Genomic DNA, 23823 nt, shown 5'->3' on the forward strand with positions numbered 1-23823 from the left:
TAGTTTAAAAAAAAAAATATATATACACAGAACCATAACAATAAGTGAAAGATTTTACATATATATATATATATATATATATATATATATATATATATATATATACTGTATATGGTACAGGTACTTTTCCCACATTCCCTCTTGTCCTGACTGGTGACTGCCCATACTGAATCACATCACAAGCTCTGCTACTGTCATGTGCCCTCAGAGTGAAGAAGGGAAGGTAGGGGGTTAAGGTAGCACAGAGTAATTTTAAGGTATCTTGGAACTGCTGGAAATGGTATCTTATAACTAAACAATTGCCTCCTCTGGTGAAGCCTCAACTTGCTTCATGCTAGATGTGGAACCAAATGTGACATATACCTTTGATATAGTGACTACCTAGACTCACCTACATTGTGGGGTTATATTCAGAATGGGAATCCTTTACTGTGTAGGTTTTGTTTGGGAATTTGTCAATAAAATGTAATACTTTATTATTATGTTGGAAAGGCCTGACTCCAGTTTACTGTGGGGGTGAAGGTTTTAGGTAAACCAGGAGTATATCTTAAGATTTAAGGCCATGGTCAGTATGCTATACATATATTTCATGGATAGCAAACTGACCCATTCTTTTCTATGGGCTCGTACACACAACCGTGAATTTCACGGTCTCATGTGTGGGCCCCACTTCGGGCCGCAAAATATAAAACAAGTTCTAGTCCTGTCCTATTTTGCAGCCCTGGTTCCGTGGCTCCTATTCATAAAAGGAGCTGTGGAAGCACGGCCCATTCATGGCCGACACATGGGGAATATCCCCATGTCCCCTGTGTGCCATCTGTGCTTGTCTGCAACCAGCCTTAGGATATGTTTTCTAATAATATAAGATAGGATAATACTTTAATAGCAGCACCATGGGGAAATTTCAGTGATACAGAGAATAGAGCAGGAGCACAGTTTGGGTAACTTCAGCTCCCATTCACTGTTATTTTACCTTAATTATAAAACAGAAGCTATATTTCTTTTTTATTTGTAGACAATAGTAACCTGACCTATTCCATAGTTGTGTGCATATAAAATCAGTAGTCAATGAAAGCAGATACTGTAAGAGACTTTTACGATAAAGTGATGGAAGGTATGTTTTTTGTGAATGTGTTCTTTTATGAGGATCAATATCATGTAGTCTGAACAGTCTGAAGAAATGTAATAAAAGTCTCCTGTTGTAATTACAGTGAAAACTGATTTGGTGCTTATACTCTGCTTCAATAGCTCATTTACACCACTGGTCTCATAAATCTACATCAGAAGACATGCTACAGTATGTCCCAGCAGGCCAGATGACCGAAGAAAAAGCCATTAGAAACACGATCATCTTATCATTCTGAAAGCCAACATTTCTTTAGAATTCCTTTAAATATTATTAACTCTGTTAGTGATCAGTTAATGATCCCTATGAAGAAACTAATTCCCCATTTATCTCAATATACTTAATATCACCCATAGTCCACATTCATCGATTACTGAAAAATTCATCATGATGGTAAGTCGTATAAATGGTTCATTAGAGGCTGGTCCTTTAAATGATACTTAGAAGCCATAGCTGTCTCATTTACCTTCATGATCACAAATCACAGCTTGCTCATATATCACAATAGTGTTTCTTTACAGTTAAGTGATGTTGGGATGAAAATCAATAGTTAAATTTTGCCATATAACATTGTTTTTTATGAAAAGTAACACTAGAAGACGGATCATCAGCTTAAAAGATAAACTGCAAATTGTAAAAACTAACATTTGGTGGACAGCTCAAGAGTTTGTTACTGAAGTATATACAATGTACTGTAATAGATTCAATTTTTGAAGCTTTCTACCTTCAGGCTAAGGCCCCACATTTTGGAAACACAGCTTTTTTTGTTGCAGATTTTGTTGCGGTTTTTTGAGCCAAAGCCAAGAATGGCTACAAAAGGAATGGGAAAGATATAGGAAGTTCTTATACTTCTCCCTTTTTCCCAATCCACTCCTGGCTTTAGCTAAAAAAAACTGCAACAAAATCTGAAACAAAAAAAGTTACATTTCCGCAACGTGGGGCTTTAGCCTTAGGCCCCATGTTGCGGAAACACAGGTTTTTTTTTTTGTTGTTGTTGCAGATTTTGCTGCATTCTTTTGAGCCCAAACCAGGAGTGGATTGAGCAAAAGGTAAAAGTATAAGAAGATTCCTACAGTGTTGGCCAAAAGTATTGGCACCCCTGCAATTCTGTCAGATAATACTCATTTTCTTCCAGAAAATGATTGCAATCACAGATTCTTTGGTATTATTAACTTCATTTAATTTGTCTTCAATGGAAAACCACAAAAAGAATTGTCAAAAAGACAAATTGGATATAATTCCACAGCAAACATAAAAAAGGGGGTGGACAAAAGTATTGGCACTGTTTGAAAAATCATGTGATGCTTCTCTAATTTGTGTAATTAAAAGCACCTGTTACTTACCTGAGGCACCTAACAGGTGGTGGCAATAACTAAATCACACTTGCAGCCAGTTGAAATGGATTAAAGTTGACTCAACCTCTGTCCTGTGTCCTTGTGTGTACTACATTGAGAATGGAGAAAAGAAAGAAGACCAAAGAACTGTGAGGACTTGAGAAGCAAAATTGTGAGGAAGCATGAGCAATCTCAAGGCTACAAGTCCATCTCCAAAGACCTGAATGTTCCTGTGTCTACCGTGCGCAGTGTCATCAAGAAGTTTAAAGCCCATGGCACTGTGGCTAACCTCCCTAGATGTGGACAGAAAAGAAAACTTGATGAGATATTTCAACACAAGATTGTGCGGATGGTGTATAAACAACCTTGACTAACATCCAAACAAGTTCAAGCTGCCCTGCAGTCCAAGGGTACAACAGTGTCACTCCGTACTATCCGTCGGCGTTTGAATGAAAAGGGACTGTATGGTAGGATACCCAGGAAGACCCCACTTCTTACCCAGAGACATAAACCTTACCTGACAAAGCCAAAAACGTTTTGGAAGATTGTTCTCTGGTCAGATGAGACAAAATTAGAGCTTTTTGGGAAAAGGCATCAACATAGAGTTTAAAGGGGGAAAAAAAGAGGCCTTCAAAGAAAAGAACACGGTCCCTACAGTCAAACATGGCGGAGGTTCCCTGATGTTTTGGGGTTGCTTTGCTGCCTCTGGCACTGGATTGCTTGACCGTGTGCATGGCATTATGAAGTCTGAAGACTACCAACAAATTTTGCAGCATAATGCAGGGCCTAGTGTGAGAAAGCTGGGTCTCCCTCAGAGGTCATGGGTCTTCCAGCAGGACAATGACCCAAATCACACTTCAAAAAGCACTAGAAAATGGTTTGAGAGAAAGAACTGGAGACTTCTAAAGTGACCAGCAATGAGTCCAGCCCTGAATCCCATAGAACACCTGTGGAGAGATCTCAAAATGGCAGTTTGGAGAAGGCTCCCTTCAAATCTCAGGGACCTGGAGCAGTTTGCCAAAGAAGAATGGTCTAAAATTCCAGCACAGCATTATAAGAATCTCATTGATGGTTACCGGAAGCGGTTGTTCGCAGTTATTTTGTCTAAAGGTTGTGCTACCAAGTATTAGGCTGAGGGTGCCAATACTTTTGTCCGGCCCATTTTTGGAGTTTTGTGCAAAATGATCAATGATTTGACTTTTTTTTTTTTCATTCTCTTTTGTGTTTTTTCATTGCAAGCAAAATAAATGAAGATATTAATACCAAAGAGTTTGTGCTTGCAATCATTTTCTGGAGGAAACTGAGTATTATCTGACAAAACTACAGGGGTGCCAATACTTTTGGCCAACACTGTATATTTCCCATTTCTTTTGTAGATATTCTTGGCTTTGGCTCAAAAAAACCACAACAAAATCTGCAACAACAACAACAAAAACAAACAAACAGCGTTTTGGCAATGTGGGGCCTCTTCTAGGCTAAGGCCCCATGTTGGAGTACACAACTAAAAAATGCTGCAGAAAAAAAAAAAAACACCACAGAAATGGAATCACATTTTTGTCAGCAGTGTTTTTCATTGTATTTTTGCTGCAATGTTTTCTGCAGTTTTTCTCTCCCTTTTTAATGCTGAGGCTCCACGTTGCGGAAACGCAGCTTCTTTTGCTGCAAATTTTGTTGTGATTTTTTTGAGCCAAAGCCAGGGTTGAATTGAACAGAAGGTAGAAGTGTAAGGACTTACTATATATTTCCCATTCCCTCTGTAGCCATTCTTGGTTTTAGCTAAAAAAAAATTGCAGCAAAATTTGCAACAAAAGAAGCATTGTTTCCAAAAAGTGGGACTTTACCGTAAATCTATAGGTAAAGCACAAGTAGTGAAGATACCACAGCATATCAATATCATAGTCCTGGATAATCCCTTTAATGAATAATTTATAGTATATCTACCTTAAAATGGAGCTATTAAAATACAACTTATGGCATAAAAATAAGTCCTCATTTTGGTTATTTTAAATAGCAATAAAAAATAGTGATTCTTGGAATGCGACACTGAAAAGTTGAAAAAAAATTGCTTGGAAAACGAGGCCTTAAATTTATTGACTATTGGCAAGGTTCCCGTGCTGTACACCTGTTATCTTGCTTGCTCCTCTTTGCTATATTGCATGCTCCGGTACACAGTGCCATTGCCCCCCCTTCTTTCTACATGTGGTCCCCAATTAGAATATCCCAGCAGTGGATTCTTGCAGTGGAACTTTTTGCACCCAAACTTTGTGCATGATATCGAAGCAGTCTTGAAAATAGAAAATAGTGCATTGTTTGTACTGTCTGCAATTACCAAATGTCAGCAGATAAGAGCACTTTTGTTCTATGCTTGATTCATATGCCATTAGCAAAAAGTGCACAGAATACAGAAATCTTATTTTTAAAGTAAGTTTCAAAGAGAAGCAGAATCTTTAAGAGGCTGCGTTATGGGAAACTAAGGCATTCCAGGAAATGAAAGACATTTGTGTCCCTTCTAGTAAAAGTACAATGTACTGTACGGTATGTTTGATTTCTGTTTGCAAATGTCCATGCATAAGAATCTATGTGAAAACATTGCCCAGCATAAAATGTAATATTAGTTGTAATATTAGTTAATGTTAGTTTTGTCTGCTGCAGCTAGTGATTAGGAGCAATGGGTACACGACCATGTTGTAAAGTTATTGTAAAGAGGGTATAGCATGAGTGGTAGTGGACCTGAGAAGCACAGAGAATAGGTCCACAGGACTGTTATTAATGTCCATGTCTCTCATCCATAATAGGATAAGAACAACAGACTGTAACAGTAGTAGAGTGACTGATGTAGACCCAGCCCACTCCGTCTGGTGTCTGTCCTCACTTACTCTTGTGTAAATACATGACAGAACATTTCTTCCGTTATCTTTTTTACTTTTCTGATGGAAGAAAAAAGTTTTGCATGCAGGCCTTTTCATCTGTTAAAATGGTAAACTAACACAATGGAAGAAAGTTTCTGACATGTTGTATAACTTATAGTCTAAGGGAATGGATGGAGATGGAGGCGGCTAATGCATCCATCAATCTACTACTATTGATGTCTATTGCTCTCATCCTATATGATGGATGACAGCAACAGATAATAATAATGGTAGTGTCCATCCCGTAACTACTGGATTGTTAATGTGCTGAACTGACAAAAAACTGTGTGTTTGGTACAATCTGGCAGTTAGGTAACTCATTGCATCTTAACTTACTATCATGCATGTAGTTGCATTTCACACAGCCAAGTTCAGTCCATAAAATAGGGCCAGTATGTATACCATGTTTTGGAAAAGACCCCAGTGTATAATGCAGTGGCCACTTTAGTTTGCCTGAACCAAATCTCCAAAGAAAAAAATAACTAAAAATTTGGAATATTTGGGTGACAATAGGCTTGGTATAAGTCGGTTCACCTTGTCTAGGGATAACACTTATGGCAGTGAACTTACATCATATGCAAACTGTGTTAGACCACTGCTTGTGAAATTGGAAGGCACTAGAGATGAGTGAACAGTAAAATATTTGAGATTCAATATTTGTTTAGAATAGCCCCTCAATATTCGACTATTCGAACGAATATCGAAACCCATTATAGTCTAGGGGGAAAAAAATGCTTTGTTTGAGGGGATCCCACTCTACGACTCAGGAGGGTCACCAAGTCCACTATGACACCCCAGGAAATGATGCCAACACCCTGGAATTCAACTGGGACAGCAGGGGAAGCATGTCTGGGGGCTTGTAACATGCCCAAGTCACTGTATTACGTCAGGATCCCTGTTAGCTTGCGATATGCGGGAGCTGACTTTTTCCCATCAAAATGCATTGACCAGCATTGATTGGCCGAATGCCCTACAAAATACAGCATTTGGCCAATCAATGCTGGTTCTGCCGGAGGCTCGTCTGTGAGGAGGCGGAGTATAAGATCGGACCAGAATGGAGACTGCTGTGGACCGATCTTAGACTCTGCCTCCTCTGGCAGAACCAGTGTTGATTGTCCGAATGCTGTACTCTGATATTTGATCGAATATCTATTCGATTGAACAGTGTTTGCTCATCTCTAGAAGGTACCAATGGTTAGTGGCGGCAGTTCTGACAAAAATAGATAATAGGCTTGAATAAATTACTTTTTGACTGAGCCAGCCTCAGATTTAGCAGCATAACTGAGTACTTTTCTCCTTATTTGAAGCAGTACTTCCACAATTCATTTATCACTTTGATGACTGGTGCTGGGTATCTTGTAAACTGCGGTACTCTCATTTTATTCACCTGGTGCTATATTTTTGCAGTAAGCCTTTGTTTGGGTTCCTTGCTGTGGTATACGATCGTAAGTCTGATGTGCTGAATCCTAGATGCTCTAAGAGTAGAACACAAGTCGGTTTCTCTATGCAAGTTTATGAGGCTCACATCAAGGCTCTCAGACTTGCACAGAGAAAATGACTTCCAATCTACAGTGTATGACTACTGATCACATGACACAACAGGGAACCCTGAACGGAAGCTGTACTGCAAACGAGAAGCACTGCGTGAGCAAAGGAACTATACAGCAGTTTACAAGACACCTATTGCTAATGGGAAAAATGATAAATCATATGTGCAAGTACTTCTATAATGTTATATTGGGCCCGGGAGAGAAAGGGAAGATACATTTCAATACAATTTTAATTCCTGCATGGACATTGACCATTGGTTGAGAACCAGCCATGTTCTGTCTAGTCCCAGTAATGAACAGTTGAGAAACCCTTAGACCCCAATGATTTCAATAAGACTCAATAGGAACCTGCAAGACGTTGCACAAAAATTTTGCTCATTAAATTAAAGCATATCATTGCAGTACGGTATTGGGTTTTAGTACTTAAACATCTCAAAGTAAAACTTTTCTAGATCAAAAATGTTTCTATAAAACTTAATCATCAAAGTGTCTGTGAAAATCTATCATCTTAACTAGACTTCACTAGATAACATGGGATTTAATGCTGCCTTCATGCCTTCGTAGTATTACCCTCACTTCATAATTCTCAACTTATATTTTTATGTCATCTTGTTTAATGAAAATACTTAAAGCATCTTTGACTTTGCAGGCATTTGATTTATACAGTAACTGCACAAATCTTCCCATTTATTCCCCTAGGACTATAAAGGATCATAGTATATATTTCACAAACAACCACAAAATGACATTTTAAATACATATCAATATTAACTAGTCTCAGACTGCAGGACAAATTTAGATAGGGAAGTAGTCCAGTTATAATTCCTCCGCTCAGTTGCAAAGTTTGTCACAGCATTTTTTTTTATACTCATCTACTTGAATCTATACACAGTACTGAATGAGTATAGACTGTGACAAATATCACTACATGGATATATTCACATTTGTTGCAGATATTTCTTTGGCTGTCTTACTAGTGTGAATAGAGCTTGTAAAAAAACAATGTGTTTTTTTGTGAAAAACAACCCCTTTCAGATAAATGGAACTGATTTTCAGTCACAGAAATTTCTGTAACAATTGTAACAATTCTGTGGAATATACCCTAAGGCTAAAGGCTAGTTCACACGGGGTTCCGCGTATACACATTCCGTTGCGGCTGCCGCGACAGGATGCCGTTACAGTGCACTGGCATCCCGTCACAGCATTCCGCGATGGATTAGGCACAAATGAATGGGCCAGAGCTTCGCATCATGGACACTGCAGCTGATTCAGCTGCGGAATCCATGGCAAGATAGGGCAGCTTGCTTCTTTTTTCCGCTACTCGCTAGCAGAAAAAAGAAGCGAGCGGCTTCCATTGAAGTCAATGGGAGCAGCAGATTTTGAGGTGGATACCACGTCAAAATCCGCTGCCAACTTTCCCCATGTGAACTAGCCCTAAGACCCCACGATGCAGAAACGCAGCATTTTATGTTGCAGATTTTGCTGCAGCTTTTTGAGCAACAGACAGGAGTGGCTTGAAAAGGAATGGAAAATATAAAGGAAGCTCTTAGATGTTTCTGTTCTGTTAATCCACTCTTGACCTGCTTAAAAAAAAAAAAAAAAAAACTAGCAAAATCATTAAAAAAAAGCTGTTTTTCTGCAATGTTTACACTGCAGTCTATGTCAAAGATGTACACCTGTCCGCCCGCCAGCTCTCTGACCTATTCCCCAAAGAAACTGCATAGGGAAAGGCTTCCCGGTGTTAAAATCCATTTATTTGAATGGGTCTTAAAAGCAAACCACTGGTGCCCATATGCAGCCTCTCCACAGGGAAACTGTGTTTTTGGCCGGACACAAAGTCCTGCATGTCTGACTTTCTGTTCAGCCAAAAAAAAAAAAAAAAATGGTTTCCCCGCAAAGAAGCTGCATACGGACACCAGCGGTTTGGTTTGAAAACCTATTCAAATGAATGGGTTTTAACACTGACCGCCGGGAAGCCTTTACCTATGCAAGTTTGTCTGGGGAATAGGACAGAGACCCAGCGGGTTGACACAGGCTCTAGTGTGAACACCCTCTCACAGTGCTAAGAGACAAATATACTGTACACTAGAAACCCTTGACAGGAAGCAATTCCCATATCAACCACTAGGTGATCACATGTTGCGTAGACAACTTGTGTATGCAGGTGAAATAAAAGTTATTTGGAACACCCTTTAAAATCCTTAATGACCCCTTTAATACTACAGGGTGTGTTCAGGCTGTATTACATTGATTAGTATTCATTTATTGTGGTGTACTATGCAACTTTATAGCATATATTGATGATCTTATCTACTTCAGAAGGTTTATCTTTTATTTTTTATGTATGAAACTTCTAAGTTTTCCCTTTATTATCTTTTTTTCTTCACAAAATATAACAATGGTTCATTATCCTTTGTATTGATTTAGCATCCTAAGCTCAGAGCTTTTCAAGTCTTATAATCAAAATCAATTATTTTCCTCTAGCTTATGCTAAAACTAAGAAAAGAGAACAATGCCTATAGTAGAAATGCATTCAAACCACATGAGATGTTTATGCACATACCTTTGAACTAATTCCCCTCAACAGCCAAATAATAAGAAAGCCATTCTTCACATCATGTACTCATTGCTGGATTTTATGAAATCATGTTTTGTCACTCGTTGTAGCTTTCATGGTGAACCCCTGGTTAATAATTGCTTATTGTTTCTTATTTGCTATCATAACCTTTTCAAGGAAACTTAGTTTTTTTTTATAGTTAAATCAGGATGAAACTGCCTAGAATCTTATGATGCAGAGATTTGTCAATCCGTCTCCCTTGGGAGAATTTATTGGTCCCTCATAACATTTGTATGTTTGACACTGTGATCAGTAGTATTATTATTATTATTGTTTATTTATATAGCACCATTAATTCCATGGTGCTTTACATTTGGGTGTTACATACAATACACAAAATATACAGGTACATATCATACTAACAGTGATCGGCTGGCACAGTGGAGGAGAGGGCCCTGCCCGCGAGGGCTTACAATCTATGAGGGAAGGGGTTAGAGACAGAAGGAGAGGGGGAGACTGTACAGATGGCGGTGCGGTGATAGTGTTATTGGAGGTTGTAGGCCTTCCTGAATAGGTGAGTCTTCAGGGCCTTCTTGAAGCCTGTGATTGTGGGGGTCAGTCTTATGTGTCGTGGTAAGGAGTTCCAGAGTATGGGGGATGCACGGGAGAAGTCTTGGAGACGGTTGTGTGAGGAGCGGATGAGGGCAGAGCGGAGTAGGAGGTCGTTGGAGGATCTGAGGTTACGTGTGGGCAGGTAGCGGGAGATGAGGTCAGAGATATATGGAGGGGACAGGTTGTGGATGGCTTTGTATGTTAGCGTTAGTAGCTTGAACTCAATTCGCTGGGCTATGGGTAACCAGTGGAGGGACTGGCAGAGGGGAGCAGCCGATGAAGATCGGGGGGTGAGGTGGATTAAGCGAGCAGCACAGTTTAAGGTGGACTGGAGGGGGGCGAGGGTGTTTGCCGGGAGTCCATGCAGAAGGGTGTTGCAGTAGTCTAAGCGGGAGATTATGAGGGCCTGGATGAGCATCTTGGTAGTTTCTGGGGGCTAGTATGGGGGCACCACAAGGTACAATTCTAGTCCCATTTCTCTTCACACTGTACACTGCTGACTTTAGGCACAACTCATCAAGCTGTTACTTACAGAAGTACTCCAATGACTCAGCAATAGTAGGCCTTATCACTGATGGTGATGATAGGGAATACAGAGACTTAAACCGGGATTTTGTTGAATGGTGCCAGCAGAACCACCTCAGGATTAATGCTGGGAAGAACAAGGAGATGGTGGTGGATTTTAGTAAACGGTGGAGATGCAAGGGACTTTCATTGAGATAGTCAAGACCTATAAGTACCTGGGTGTGCTCCTCAACAATAAACTAGACTGGGCTGATCACCTGGAGGTGCTGCACAGAAAGGGCCACAGCAGACTCTACCTGCTCAGGAGGCTCAGGGCCTTTGGAGTCCAGTGGCCACTTCTTAGGGCCTTTTTCAACTCTGTGGTTGCTTCAGCCATTTTTTTCAGTGTAGCCTGTTGGGAGAACAGTATATCAACCAGGGACAGAAATAGACTTGACAGGCTAATTAGAAGGGCCAGCTCTGTCCTGGGGAGCCCCCTGGACCCAGTACAGTTGGTGGGTAACAGAAGGATACTGTCCGTGGTGAGCTCCTTGCAGGAGAATAAATCCCACCCCATGTATGAGACCTTGAGAAGGAGCGTTATCGTAGGTCCTTCCTCCCAACCGTGATCAAGCTACATAATCTACATCAGACCAAGTGAAGATCACTCTGCACAGAGAACTAAATGTCACTCCAAACACTGCTAAAGGTATATGGGTATACTTATTAACCCATCACTAACACTAACAGACCTTTCTAAAAAAAAAGATTTTCTGGTGTTTTTGCGGGTGGATTTTGAGGCGGATTCGTGTGAACATACCCTCACTTTTTTACTGGTCCAAATGTCTCACCAGGGTTGCCAACTCCAAATGTTAATTAATCCAAATAGACCATCAAGGTTATAATTTAGAGGAAGTGTAACAAATTTGGTTCCAATTTATGCTTGCATTTACCTATGTAGGATATGGTCTCACAAGAGCCAGGTATATAGTAACTGATACGTTTTACATTATGTGTCAGTTACACCATCTGCTCTCCACAGAGGATAATGGTTGATATTTATTGTTAGCATCTGTAATAGTAACAGACGAAAACTGTGCCCCTTGCTGCTTTCAAAATCTCAGATAGTAGCAATGGTCATTTCAACCACTGTTCTCTCTGCAGGATGCCTTTTAGATGTGCCACTATACCTTACATTATCTGTAGGAAAAAAGTATTTTAAAGGGGTTGTACAGGAAAGAAAATTGTCTGACTGCAAAATAAAAAGAAAGCAGATAGAAAAATTCAATCCGACACTACTTTGGTGGTCCCTAAATGGCCTTTGCTAACTCTATTTGCAGCAATAGCATAACACACACCCATTACCATTGAGGCCAATGTACAGAATAGTTGCATAAATTCCTTCAATTAGTTTTCCATATGTCATAAAACACAAACTAGTCCATGAGCCTGGTCTTTCCTTCATATTTTCTATATTTTTTCAACAACTCATATAGAAAATCTTCAGAATTGCACTTTGTATATAACATTCAATCTAAGACTATGTAATAATAGCATACAGCTGTGGCCTAGTAAGCAAGATGGTACAAAATCCAGACTTAGAAAGTTGGTTATGGACTGTACAAGGCTAGCTCATAAAGAGAATTTGATGTAATTGCTCATTAAATAATGGTATAAAACCCCTCTTGCAGTGCAGAACAGCCCTATAAAACGACGTAAATAGGCAATGTATATGGGAGCAATAGGTAAATGAACTTTTATTGGTAATGTTATTAAACCCAGAACATGAAAATAAAAGCCGTGAAGTCGCGGTCTGCAGTAAACACTAACAGTGTGGTTTATTTATGGGAAAAGGGGAAGGAGACAAAGAGAAGCTATTAGATGATACAACGTAAGAGTTGTAAGATGGGCCATTCCATACATTCTAATGGAGGAGAGGAGGGATCCCTTAAAGTACATTTATATATGTCACTGTGTTTATCCTGGGGATGATACATGGGAATCCATTCATACCATTACATGTAATATCAAGTCACATGACAGCTGTAGCCATAGTCATGCACATGTTTGTGAGCTAAAGTCCCTACACAATGCACTGCTATCTGGAAATTTATGAAGCCAGAACCCTATTGAAAACTATGTGAACTCCATCTTGTACATGGTAGTTATAGAACCCTTGTGGAACGTGTTCATTAACTGTCCTGGTATTGTAATACAAATTACAAGACCTTAAAAGGCTATCTAATTTTTATACCCCCTTTCCATCTGCTCTATTAGGACATATAGACACCAGTGCTGGTTCCCATAGAGGGGACCTTCCCATTGGAGATGTAGTTCTTTCTTTGGCACACCCAGCCCATCTGTTTGTTTCATAGACAGCCATTCATCTGAGTGACCCGATGTACATTCCCTCTGTGTTGACTGTTGCAGGAATATGACAATTTATTTTGGCTAAGTCACCTGCTTGCGTGGAGTCTTGGGAAACAGAGCTCATGATGGCCAGTTGATGACCACAGTAGCCCTGCTAATAAGGTTGTTGTCGGTGAAGGGACAACCACTAAGTGTTTAGCTATGGTTAGTCTTCTGTGTTGTTATTACTGGAGTAAGAAACAACTCGATTATTTAAAGTAAAGTCAGTATTAGATTATGAGGTCAACACCTAGCTCTTATACAAATCAGCTGTTGAAGTGACATTGGCGCTTAGTTGAGTACCGTTCTTCACTTTCATTAGTCCCATGGCCTGTTTGCAGCAGTTCAGTTCCATTCCAGAATAATGCTGAGAGTAGGTCATCAGTATCAGAGACCTGGAAAACCCCTTTTTACCTTCTTACATTTTCTGAAAATATGAAATATGTATGTGAACTTCAAAATGATTTCTTAATATATGTAATATATGCAGTATACAGCTATGGGATCAATTATTCGGAATGATTGAAATTCCATGGTATAAAACACAATGGCCAAAACTTTCCAAGCACATCTTAAAAATATATCATTGTATCTTCAGCAATGTATTATTGTATCTTGGGCATTGAATTATTGTATCTTCGGCATTGACATTCACAACCTTAAATAATAGATGCAAAAAATAATAGCAATAATAATCATGGATTAAACCATCATGTATGTCTATATTGAACGCACAGAAAAAAAAAGATTTTTTTCCTTTTGACTTCTTATCTATCTACCTTCTACTACAATGGTAATTTATAAGCTGAGGTCAGGTTGTGAATCTTCTGAGGCGAATATTTATTTTATTAATGTCAGTCATTATTATAGTTATATAGTTATAATATTAATATTCTTATCATATAGAAAATAATACAGTACATCCTGAATGATTGAGTACAGAATGCAGTACAATGCTAGAATACCCATTCTCATTGTCTCCGAGGTTCTTGAAGTCATCATATAACGTTAATTCAAGAGATGAATAGGTCAGTGATGTCATTGACTAGTTGCAACAATCAGCAAGAAAATGGTTGTTTTATTTTAATCTTAGACCTTAGAAGACCCGGGATATTCATGTGAGATGAATTCATTTGAAATCAATTATGTATTCATCAGCGAGGGCAGGGATCTTGGAGAGTAATCTTATGTATTTGCATATAACCCATTTGTATGCAACTCAAGGAAGCCATTTGGATAAAGGCTTTGTGACTTGTGCCGCTGTGGGTCCATATTGGTGCCTTCTCGCAATCAGAAACCCTATACACGTCTTTTCTAAGACACATCAGGGATTAGTCAAAAGTGAATTCAGCAGAGATGGATTTCTTGGGACTGTTTCTTTTGTGTATCATTAGAACTCACTGAAATATAGCACTTGGCAGGCTTACCTGCAATCTTTTGGGCATATATGCCAAATATATACAGTGTGTGTGTATATATATATATATATATATATATATATATATATATATATATATATATATATATATATATATAGTACATAGTGTGTTAAATGAGAAATTCAACTTCTAATAATTTTAGGTGAAGCTACTTTATTGCATTCCTGATTTACGGTAATGCAGATTTTATGTCCAAAATCTGGTTTAGCAGCTCTATTTAGCACCATATCATAATGCCCATGATATATCAGAGCACTGAATCTCCAGTTCTGGCCCTGTATACAAAGGACATGACATGATGTGCCCATGCACATTATTTTGTATTAATTATTTTTATTTTATACTTTATTTATATCATGGGTGCTAACAATTTTACATTTAAAACATGGTGCCCTATCCAGACAGCCGGTCCTCTTTAAATGCAAGTTGTTTAGATAATTTTTTTTGTTTTCCCCTTTTCACTTATCTCTTTTAGCAGTGTCATAAAAGGTGCATTATCCAGACATCAAAATCATTTTCCTATGTTAAAATGTAACAAAGCCACTGCATTCACCTCTCTTACAGGGTTACCAAGCCTCAAGCAAAGCTTCAGGCTCTTTGGTGCCTACGCTAGCATTTATATTATTAGGGATGTCCAGGCAGTCGATTTGTCAATTTTCAAAGCGTTTTAGATCCTATAGAAAGATGAAAATGCGATATTTGTAGTGGATTTTCATAGAATTTTTTTCTACTGATTTCTAATTAACGTAATAAATTAAATGAATGGCACAATATGGTCTGAATTTATTGTGCTAATCTCTAGAAAAGCTGTTATCCTCAAAAATCTCCTGAATGATAATTGTCTATACTTTGTCATCTATAAATGATTATTTATCTCTATTGTTTTATCCGTGTTCTAAATAATCTATCTATCTATCTATCTATCTATCTATCTATCTATCTATCTATCTATCTATCTATCATAAAGGATTTGTTGTGTTCTAGATCAGCTATTCAGAATAGGGATGATCTGTTATTGCCGTTCTATTTACTGCTTTGGATTTACGCCTACCCGTTTCATGGATAACTGCTCGCAGCTATAGGAAGAGCAGAGATAGCAGGCTCTACGGGGTCCTGGATCCTTAGTGGTCCCAAAGGTCCTTCTGCCACATAAAATATTTCACTATTCTAAGTAGCCACAGAAACCATTCGGGCCTCTGTTTATTATGCTCTGGGTCTAAAGACATGCCAGGTCTAAAGACACCCCAGAGTATAACTATAGCAATTCCGGTTCTGCCTGGCAGTCCTTGTGAATATACTTGAGACAAATCTTACAAGGATCGCCCATCACTATCTACCATAAGGCTCGGTTTACATCAGCGCTTGTACTCTACTGATGTGAACCAATCGTTACCAGTCTCCTGAAAAAAGAAGCATTGGTCAATGCCTCCTAAGGGAAAATGATGGAGTCTGTGGGTTTACTAAGTATCTGTTTTTTTATGCAGATTAGTTTTTTCCCAAGCAGACCTACAAACCGGAACCTAAACGCAGATGTGAACCTAGTCTAACACTACTCAAATCATGATGGCTGACCATACACTGCTTAGCTTTATTGAAATTAGAGTAATCATCTGATTTCTCCAACCAGTATTTTAAGGTTGCATTCACACTACTGATACGCTGCCTGATTCTGAACGTTAAAACACGTTCAGAATCAGCGCGGATAAAGCAGTTCCCATTCATTTCAATGGGAGCCGGCATACGAGCGCTCCCCATTGAAATGAATGGGCTGCTTTTTTCACTACGAGCGCTCCCATTGAAGTGAATGGGAAGCGTTCATGTGTATGGCTAGCTCTGCTCATTCCGAGCCGTACATGTGAGTGCTTCCCATTCACTTCAATGGGAGCGCTCGTAGTGAAAAAAGCATCCCATTCATTTCAATGGGGAGCGCTCGTATGCCAGCTCCCATTGAAATGAATGGGATCTGCTTTATACACGCTGATTCTGAACGTGTTTTAACGTTCAGAATCAGGCAGCGTGTCAGTAGTGTGAATGCACCCTTACAGTGTGAACATACACGTATCCTGTTGTATTTGAGGTGCATTTTCTCAAGCAGTTGGATGGACATGCTATATTTTTGCAAAAACATTAGACATTCTCTTGCTGATTTTTGTTATGCAAATAAGAGTAATAATGAAAAAGGATAATAAACTTGGCCAGACAGCTAGCCCCTCTTAAAGCATGTCTTTGACACAGAAAGGGAGAGGGACCTGAGTATATCAGAACAAAGGTTCCATAACCCCTGGATGAGATGGACACTGAAATAGTAACAATGGCGTGGAGATGGTAATTATACTGTATTAGTATGTTTATTATATAACCAACCAAATAACTTCTAAACCCTCCATAAACCTTGTAAATTAGTGTTTAGATTGAATAATTTTGATCTTAAAATATTGTATGGTACAATAAGAATTTGTACAAAGTCTCTTTGTTGCACTTCCTATGTTTATGATATATATATATATATATATATATATTAGAGGTTTTTTTTTTTCTCTCTACTGGCCGTATTTACCTAACTGTTAGTACATATTTCAACTCTTTGAAACCTGCTGCTATATAACATCTGAAATCTGTCAGATATTCTTTTTTGATGGTTTTAACTTTAACAGATGACAAGGAAAGAACTAATTGCTGGACATATGTTACGTTTAATATACTGAAATCTAATTTTATCAAGAATGTAAGGTTCAAATCAGTTCAGAACAATTTCCGAAAACTAAAAACAAATACATTTTTCTGTTACGTTTTTATTATTCTCTGGTATTTTTTTACATAAACTTATTTCTCTCAAATACAATAATTAGACATTACTCTTTTATCATTACCATAATAGGAAACTTTTATGCTGAGGCCCTGCACTGCAGAAAAATAGACTTTTTTTTTGTTGCAGATTTTGTTGAATTTTTTTGGAGCCAAAGCCAAAAATAGCTACAAAAGAAATGAGACATATATAGGAAGTTCTTATTCTTGTACCTTCTGCTCAATCCACTCCTGGCTTTGGCTTAAAAAACTGCAGCAAAATCTGCAACAAAAAATTGTGTTTCCGCAACGTGAGGCCTCAGCCTTACTATAACTTTGCAAAAGATGAATGAAATATTTCTCACTGTCTCACTTTTCAGACCCACCAGATTCATCAAACCATTTAACTCAATCCATCGTATTGGCCTCTTCCAATTGTTCTTAGGTAAGATTAGGGAACTATCTGTACCTCATGATTAGGCTTCTGACGTGCAGTCTAAGGGTGCATTCACACTGAGTAAACGCTAGCTTATTCTGAACGTAAAACACGAATACGAGCGCTCCCCATAGAAATGAATGGGCTGCTTCTTTCACTCCGTGCAGTCCCATTGAAGTGAATGGGGAGTGCCGGCGTATACGGCAAGCTCTGCTCATGCCGGAGCGTACACGCCGGCACTCCCCATTCACTTCAATGGGACTGCACGGAGTGAAAGAAGCAGCCCATTCATTTCTATGGGGAGCGCTCGTATCCCCGCTCCCATAGAAATGAATGGAGCTGCTTTAGACGCCGCTTATTCTGAACGTGTTTTACATTCAGAATAAGCTAGTGTTTACTCAGTGTGAATGCACCCTTAGGCTGCGTTCACACGATGTAAAATTGAGCGTGATCTGGCATGTATACGGCGTGTCAGAGTTTGAGCGCTCAAAAAGATCCCATTGATTTCAATGGGAGTTACGAGCGTATACGCCGCGTTATTTTGTGCCTGTAATTTTGCATTGTGTTAACGCACTCTTAAACATTAGTTTTTTCACATACATCTCAAGGAGTATTCTATTTGTAAAGAGTCACAATGAGGAATTGCTATTTCTTTCCAGTGCCATTTTGAGTGATATGTCTTAGTAATTGTTTCCATTGAAAAGGGTTATATACCAAACATCCGCAAAACAATATCCAAATAGCTGTTTTATTGTAATCTGCATTGTATTCTTATATACTTTATATATAAACTTTGAAAGAAAAAAACAAAACATTTTTTATATATTAATTTCTATACAGTATTCTTTTTTTTATGTAGATTGTGAGCCCCACATGGAGCTCACAATGTACATTTTTCCCTATCAGTATGTCTTTTTTTGGAATATGGGATGGAAATCCACGCAAACACGGGGAGAACATACAAACTCCTTGCAGATGGTTTTATGCCCTTGGCGGGATTTGAACACCAGGACTCCAGCGCCGCAAGGCTGCAGTGCTAACCACTGAGCCACCGTGTGGCCCCTATTTCTATACAGTATTCTATACTTGTTGGTAGATACCCAGTCATAATGTGAGTTATAGCAAGTCAAGGGATTTACTAGCATACTGAATTAGCATCATGAGAAATTGGAGCCGTCATCTGAATCTGCAGAAAGTTATGGGTATAACAGTGCAGTTGTTTGGGGTGAGGTTGTTATTTACAGCAGCTTGGATGCCATATTGCTAAACATTTCAATACGCCAGCTTATCAAGGGATTCACTAGCATATTGAAATATTGTATTGAATTAGTATCATGAAAAACTGAAGTCCTTAACTGAATTTTAGAAAAGTTAAGTGTATAACAGTGAAGCTGCTTGAAGTGATGTTATGATTTATAGCAGCTTGGATACCATATTGCCAAACAAGTCAATGCAACATTTCTTTTTGTTTGTCAATATTAGGCACTAGAGATGAGCGAGTAGTATTCGATCGAGTAGGTATTTGATAGAATACTACGGTATTCAAAATACTTGTACTCATTCGAATACTTCTCGCTATTCGCAGTAAAGATTCAATTCAGAACCAGCGTTGATTGGCTGAATGCTATACAGTGTATAGCATTCAGAAAATCAACGCTGGTTCAGCAGCAGGCTCTTCTTTGCTAGTCGGGAGAGCTGGCAGCTTGCGGTTATGCGGGAGCTGACTTTTTATCATAGGAATGCATTCACCATCTTTGATTGGCTGAATGCTATTCAGTGAAGAGCATTAGGCCAATCAACGTTGGTTCTGCTGGAGGCTCATCTGTGAGGAGGGGGAGTCTAAGATAGGACCAAAGCAGTCTCCATTGTGGTCTGATCTTAGACTCCGCCTCCTCACAGACGAGCCTCCAGCAGAACCAGCGTTGATTGGCCGAATGCTGTACACTGTATAGCATTCGGCCAATTAATGCTGGTCAATGCATTTCTATGAGAAAAAGTCAGCTCTCACATAACCGCAAGCTGAAAGCTCTCCTGACTAGCAAAGATGAGCCTGCTGCAGAACCAGCATTGATTGGCCGAATGCTATACAGAGTAAGGGCCGGCTCACATTAGTGCTTGCCTCCAGTCCGGAAGGAGACTGCAGGAGGACCCCCCAAATGGAATATCAGCACAACTGCAGCACTGTGCAGTTAAAGTGCATGGACCCCATAGACTATAATGGGATCCGTGTGCTTGCTGCGCACTGCCCACACGAATCATTCGTGCGGGCAGTGCTCTGCAAGCACACGGATCCCATTATAGTCTATGGGAATCGTGCGCTTTAACTGCACAACGCTCCTCCTAAATACTCTCCTCCTGCTACTTGTGGACTTAGTGACTCTCCTTTAGTCGAATAGTGGTTTCCCCTGAAATGACATTTTTTCCCATAGACTGTAATGGGATTCAATATTCGATCGAGTAGTTGAATATTGAGGCTCTACTCGAAATGAATATTGAATCTCCAGTATTTCACTACTCGCTCATCTCTATTAGGCAATATTGTTTGTTGTGGGTGCATTTTTTGTTTTACATAGACATAGCCTAAAAGTAGCTGAAAGAACAGTTTGTATACCAGTAGACGGTAGTATAGGGTAGAAATATTTCAAGACGCTCCAGTTACTTTCAAGTATGTTATGGAAACAAAAAGTGACCATTTTCATATGGGAATCCAAAGTCTATCAGTTTATGTAATTTCTAATGAATGTCTTTAGTATAAATAAATATCATTTTTTCTTAGAGACGGACTGATGTCTCAGACAATACCAAGATCACATCATCTAGCTTACAGTATATTCTGTTGTGATAAAAAAAAGGTCATTTGCAGAAACAAATACTTGAGAATGAGAATTAAGCTAAAGGAATATTTATGCAAAGGATTGTGGGAAGTTAACAATGTGGCGAATGTAAAGTATCTTTTCTTTACGATAAAATGTCAAGGCTATTGGCTACGGTTTGTCATATTGCTGAATCGCATGCAGCCGCAATTTTCTTTCAAAAAGAAATAGATAAGTTGAAAAACTTGTTTGTAATCCAACACTTGTATGATAGATCTTGAGCCTGCTAATGGAAGTTCCATTCATTATGTCTCTGTGTATCTCCTCCTCCACCCACCTACTCTATTCTCTCGTCTTCTTTAATGCTAGTATTTCTCACATAACACAAGGTACTAACTATCAGTGGCATTGCCTACATTTGGTGTATTCAGATGTCTGTCATTGTTGTGTGCCTATGATTTCAGTACATGTTGCTGCTTAACAATAAGCAACACATACAAATATATAATCTTACCCATCACTACAGTCATTTTAATCTTGAAAAATAACCTATTTTTCTTCTAAATGAATTTTGACAACATTGCTATTTTTATTGATGTGCTTTTATTATCACCATTGTACTGTTTAGACTGTATTGTGTGAATGACATATACTTAGGTGAGAACTGTCTCACATTGGAAGATGTTCAATAAGCTTACAGTTTGCATTAAGATTGAATGACAGCCAATTGGTAGCGCATAAAAAGTAAGTAGTATATTTTACTCATCATCTTTAACTTGCAGGGTGGCACGACTGTGCAATGCAACTGCCTCGCTTGTACTGCGACTTTCTTGCACGCTCCCAACGACTATGGAAAAGTCATATATAGAAATGATGCGGCTCCATCACTTGCCACTGACACCTTTTCACCGACCCTCGTTTTTTCTGTTAGGGTAAGTTTATTGTATTATTTATTTATGTAGTATTGCAGCTTAAATATTCAAGTAGACAGTGGAAGGATTATTTAAGACTAATTCCGGGCAAGTGTTGTGTTCTCCTTTGACCGCTGTAGGTCTTACTGTGGTGGGTTTCTCTAATTTAGGTTTCTATTCAAAATTGAAAAATCAGCCATCATTCCCTATATTTATATTTTTTAGGCTTTACGCTCTAAGTCATATCCTTTTGCTTTATATTTTCCATTACTCCAAAGCCAGTACTTGAGTCAATCTTATACTTTACTTACTGTACCTTACCTCTAGTTAGGTGCTCACAACTAAGCCCCCTTTTCCAACTTGATTGTTATATTGGTTGATATAAGAAAACACTCACACTTTCCTAGTACTAGTACTTTGTTTGATTTTACAAATCTTATTCTGTATACAATAGGTGTTGCATATTCTAAAACTGACACATTTAGTTCTAAATGATTTGGTAATTTCCTTTAACAGATACAAAGTTACCGATACGTAAAATGCGATTTAAAGAAGACCTGTCTAATGACCCACCTAATTGAAAATCCTGAGCAATTTCATGTTTTATGTATCCAAATCTGTTCAGCCATTCCAAAGATATATGCCACATTGATGTTTATGCAAATTGGGATATAATAGGCAGGTGGGCAGTGACCAGAGAATTCTCTGGTGGGCCCAGTCTCTAGCGCAATAACGGTCCGGTAGAAGACACACAAATTTACAAGGTACTATGGTCTGTTTTCTAGGTCTGGTAGAGGTAACCTCAGGAACCTCGGTCTGACACTGGCAGTAACACTGGATTACATATAGTCCATTGGGACCCTGCCCCCTAGAGACCACAGTGTTACTACCCACACAGCTAGTATACCCCAATTTGGATAAATGCTCATTTTTAAAATAGCTGGCCAAATTTAAATAACGCTCAGAGTGACAGCGCCTATGAGATTTGGTCTGTTATTGGGCTTTTCTATCTGTTGACAGGTCCGCTTTAAGGCATTTGCCAGTCCATTGGCTCATCTATTAAATACATATATATGGATCTATAAGTACTAATGCTCACATTCCTTATTATGAGGAAAGATATGCAAATCCCACCGTATAGTGAACATATTACCTTTCTACATCTTCAGAACTATTCTAAAAGCTGATTCATGGGAATATCTTCTTTTTTAAGAGCCATTTTACTGCTTACATTATCATTGCATAAAATATACAAAATCTCCTTCCGTGCACAATGTCTTCTGATATAAGAAAATAATTTCACATTATCACATTAGTTTTTTTATCACATAAAGTAAAGCTACAATAAATGTTCTAAGGATAAAATATAAGCCATTACAGATAACACTTTTCATAAAACATTGTAACTTAGTTTAGGCAATTCATAATTGCCTCTTAATATGGCGCAGTATTTAACAGTTATTCCTCTGCATGTGGCAGCCAGTCAATATGGTATAAAAATGCTTCACTCTGGAGTAAAGTAAATGATACTATAAAGGGAAATTGTTGCTCTAGGGTGTAGTAGCCTTAGCTACATCATGTAGTATCTATTCTCTTATTTAAAGGGGTTGTCTAATCCTTAGGATTGGTCATTAATGTTAGAATGGTTGGGAACTGAGTCTTGAATCCTGCACTGATCAGTTATTTTTAGCATAGTGTATAGTCATGTACAGTGTGTAGTGGCTCAAATGCTCTATTACAGCTCCCAATGAAATACATCTGTAACAGTGTACTTGGCTACTGTATAATATATGGAGCCTTCTGCTTCTTCTCTATTCACTGTTCTTAAAACAGCCATCACTAATCTCAAATTAATGACCTGTTTATCCTAAGGATAGATCATTGATTTTTCATTCATGGACAACCCCTTTAAGTGAAGTGTAGAGTAAATGCAAGGTTATGTTTTCTGTGCTGTATTTATAGATCAAGTCAAGTGTCCCAGTATCCTGAACATCTTTAAGTATTGCAACCTTATTTAATATTTCCTGTAGTATGCTTTTAAGGCAACACTCTCACAAAAAAAAATTATTCTCTGGCCAATTATAAAGATTGACGACATAAATTGTTAAGGTAACTTTCTTATTTGTGGCTGAATTAGTTATCTACTTGGTTTTGGTTCTCAACTGTGTCATGAATCTAGAAGTCAGCTGTGTGTAGAAGGAAGGTATTGTCTCTATTCATTCCTATAAGACTGAATAGAGAACCTGACTTCTTGTCCACACATAAGGTGCTGTGGCAGTAAATCAGAGTTTTGGTCATGTGACACAGCTGAGGACCAGAATGAAAAGGATAAATCACAGATAGAACCACCAATAAGATTACATTTGTTGCAGTTTTTAATATGTATCTTTTAACAGGCCAGAGAGTGGGAGCGCTACTAAGATTTGTATTAAATCTAGG

The 23823-nt window shown here is 38.5% G+C and overlaps 1 protein-coding gene across 2 annotated transcripts in view; it reads left to right on the forward strand.

Annotated features, from left to right (window-relative positions):
* The window catches only part of PCDH9 (protocadherin 9), a 1631603-nt gene that overhangs the window by 859276 nt on the left and 748504 nt on the right, over positions 1 to 23823 (forward strand). The window contains exon 3 of one of the 2 annotated variants that reach the window (XM_075265428.1): positions 21256 to 21405. The exons of the other annotated variant lie outside the window; for it this stretch is intronic. Within the exon in view, the coding sequence (XP_075121529.1) occupies positions 21256 to 21405 (150 nt within the window). The remainder of the gene's footprint in view (positions 1 to 21255; positions 21406 to 23823) is intronic. 2 annotated transcript variants of the gene reach the window in all.

Source organism: Leptodactylus fuscus, chromosome 2 (genome assembly GCF_031893055.1).
Source record: "Leptodactylus fuscus isolate aLepFus1 chromosome 2, aLepFus1.hap2, whole genome shotgun sequence".
Lineage (NCBI taxonomy): Eukaryota > Metazoa > Chordata > Amphibia > Anura > Leptodactylidae > Leptodactylus > Leptodactylus fuscus.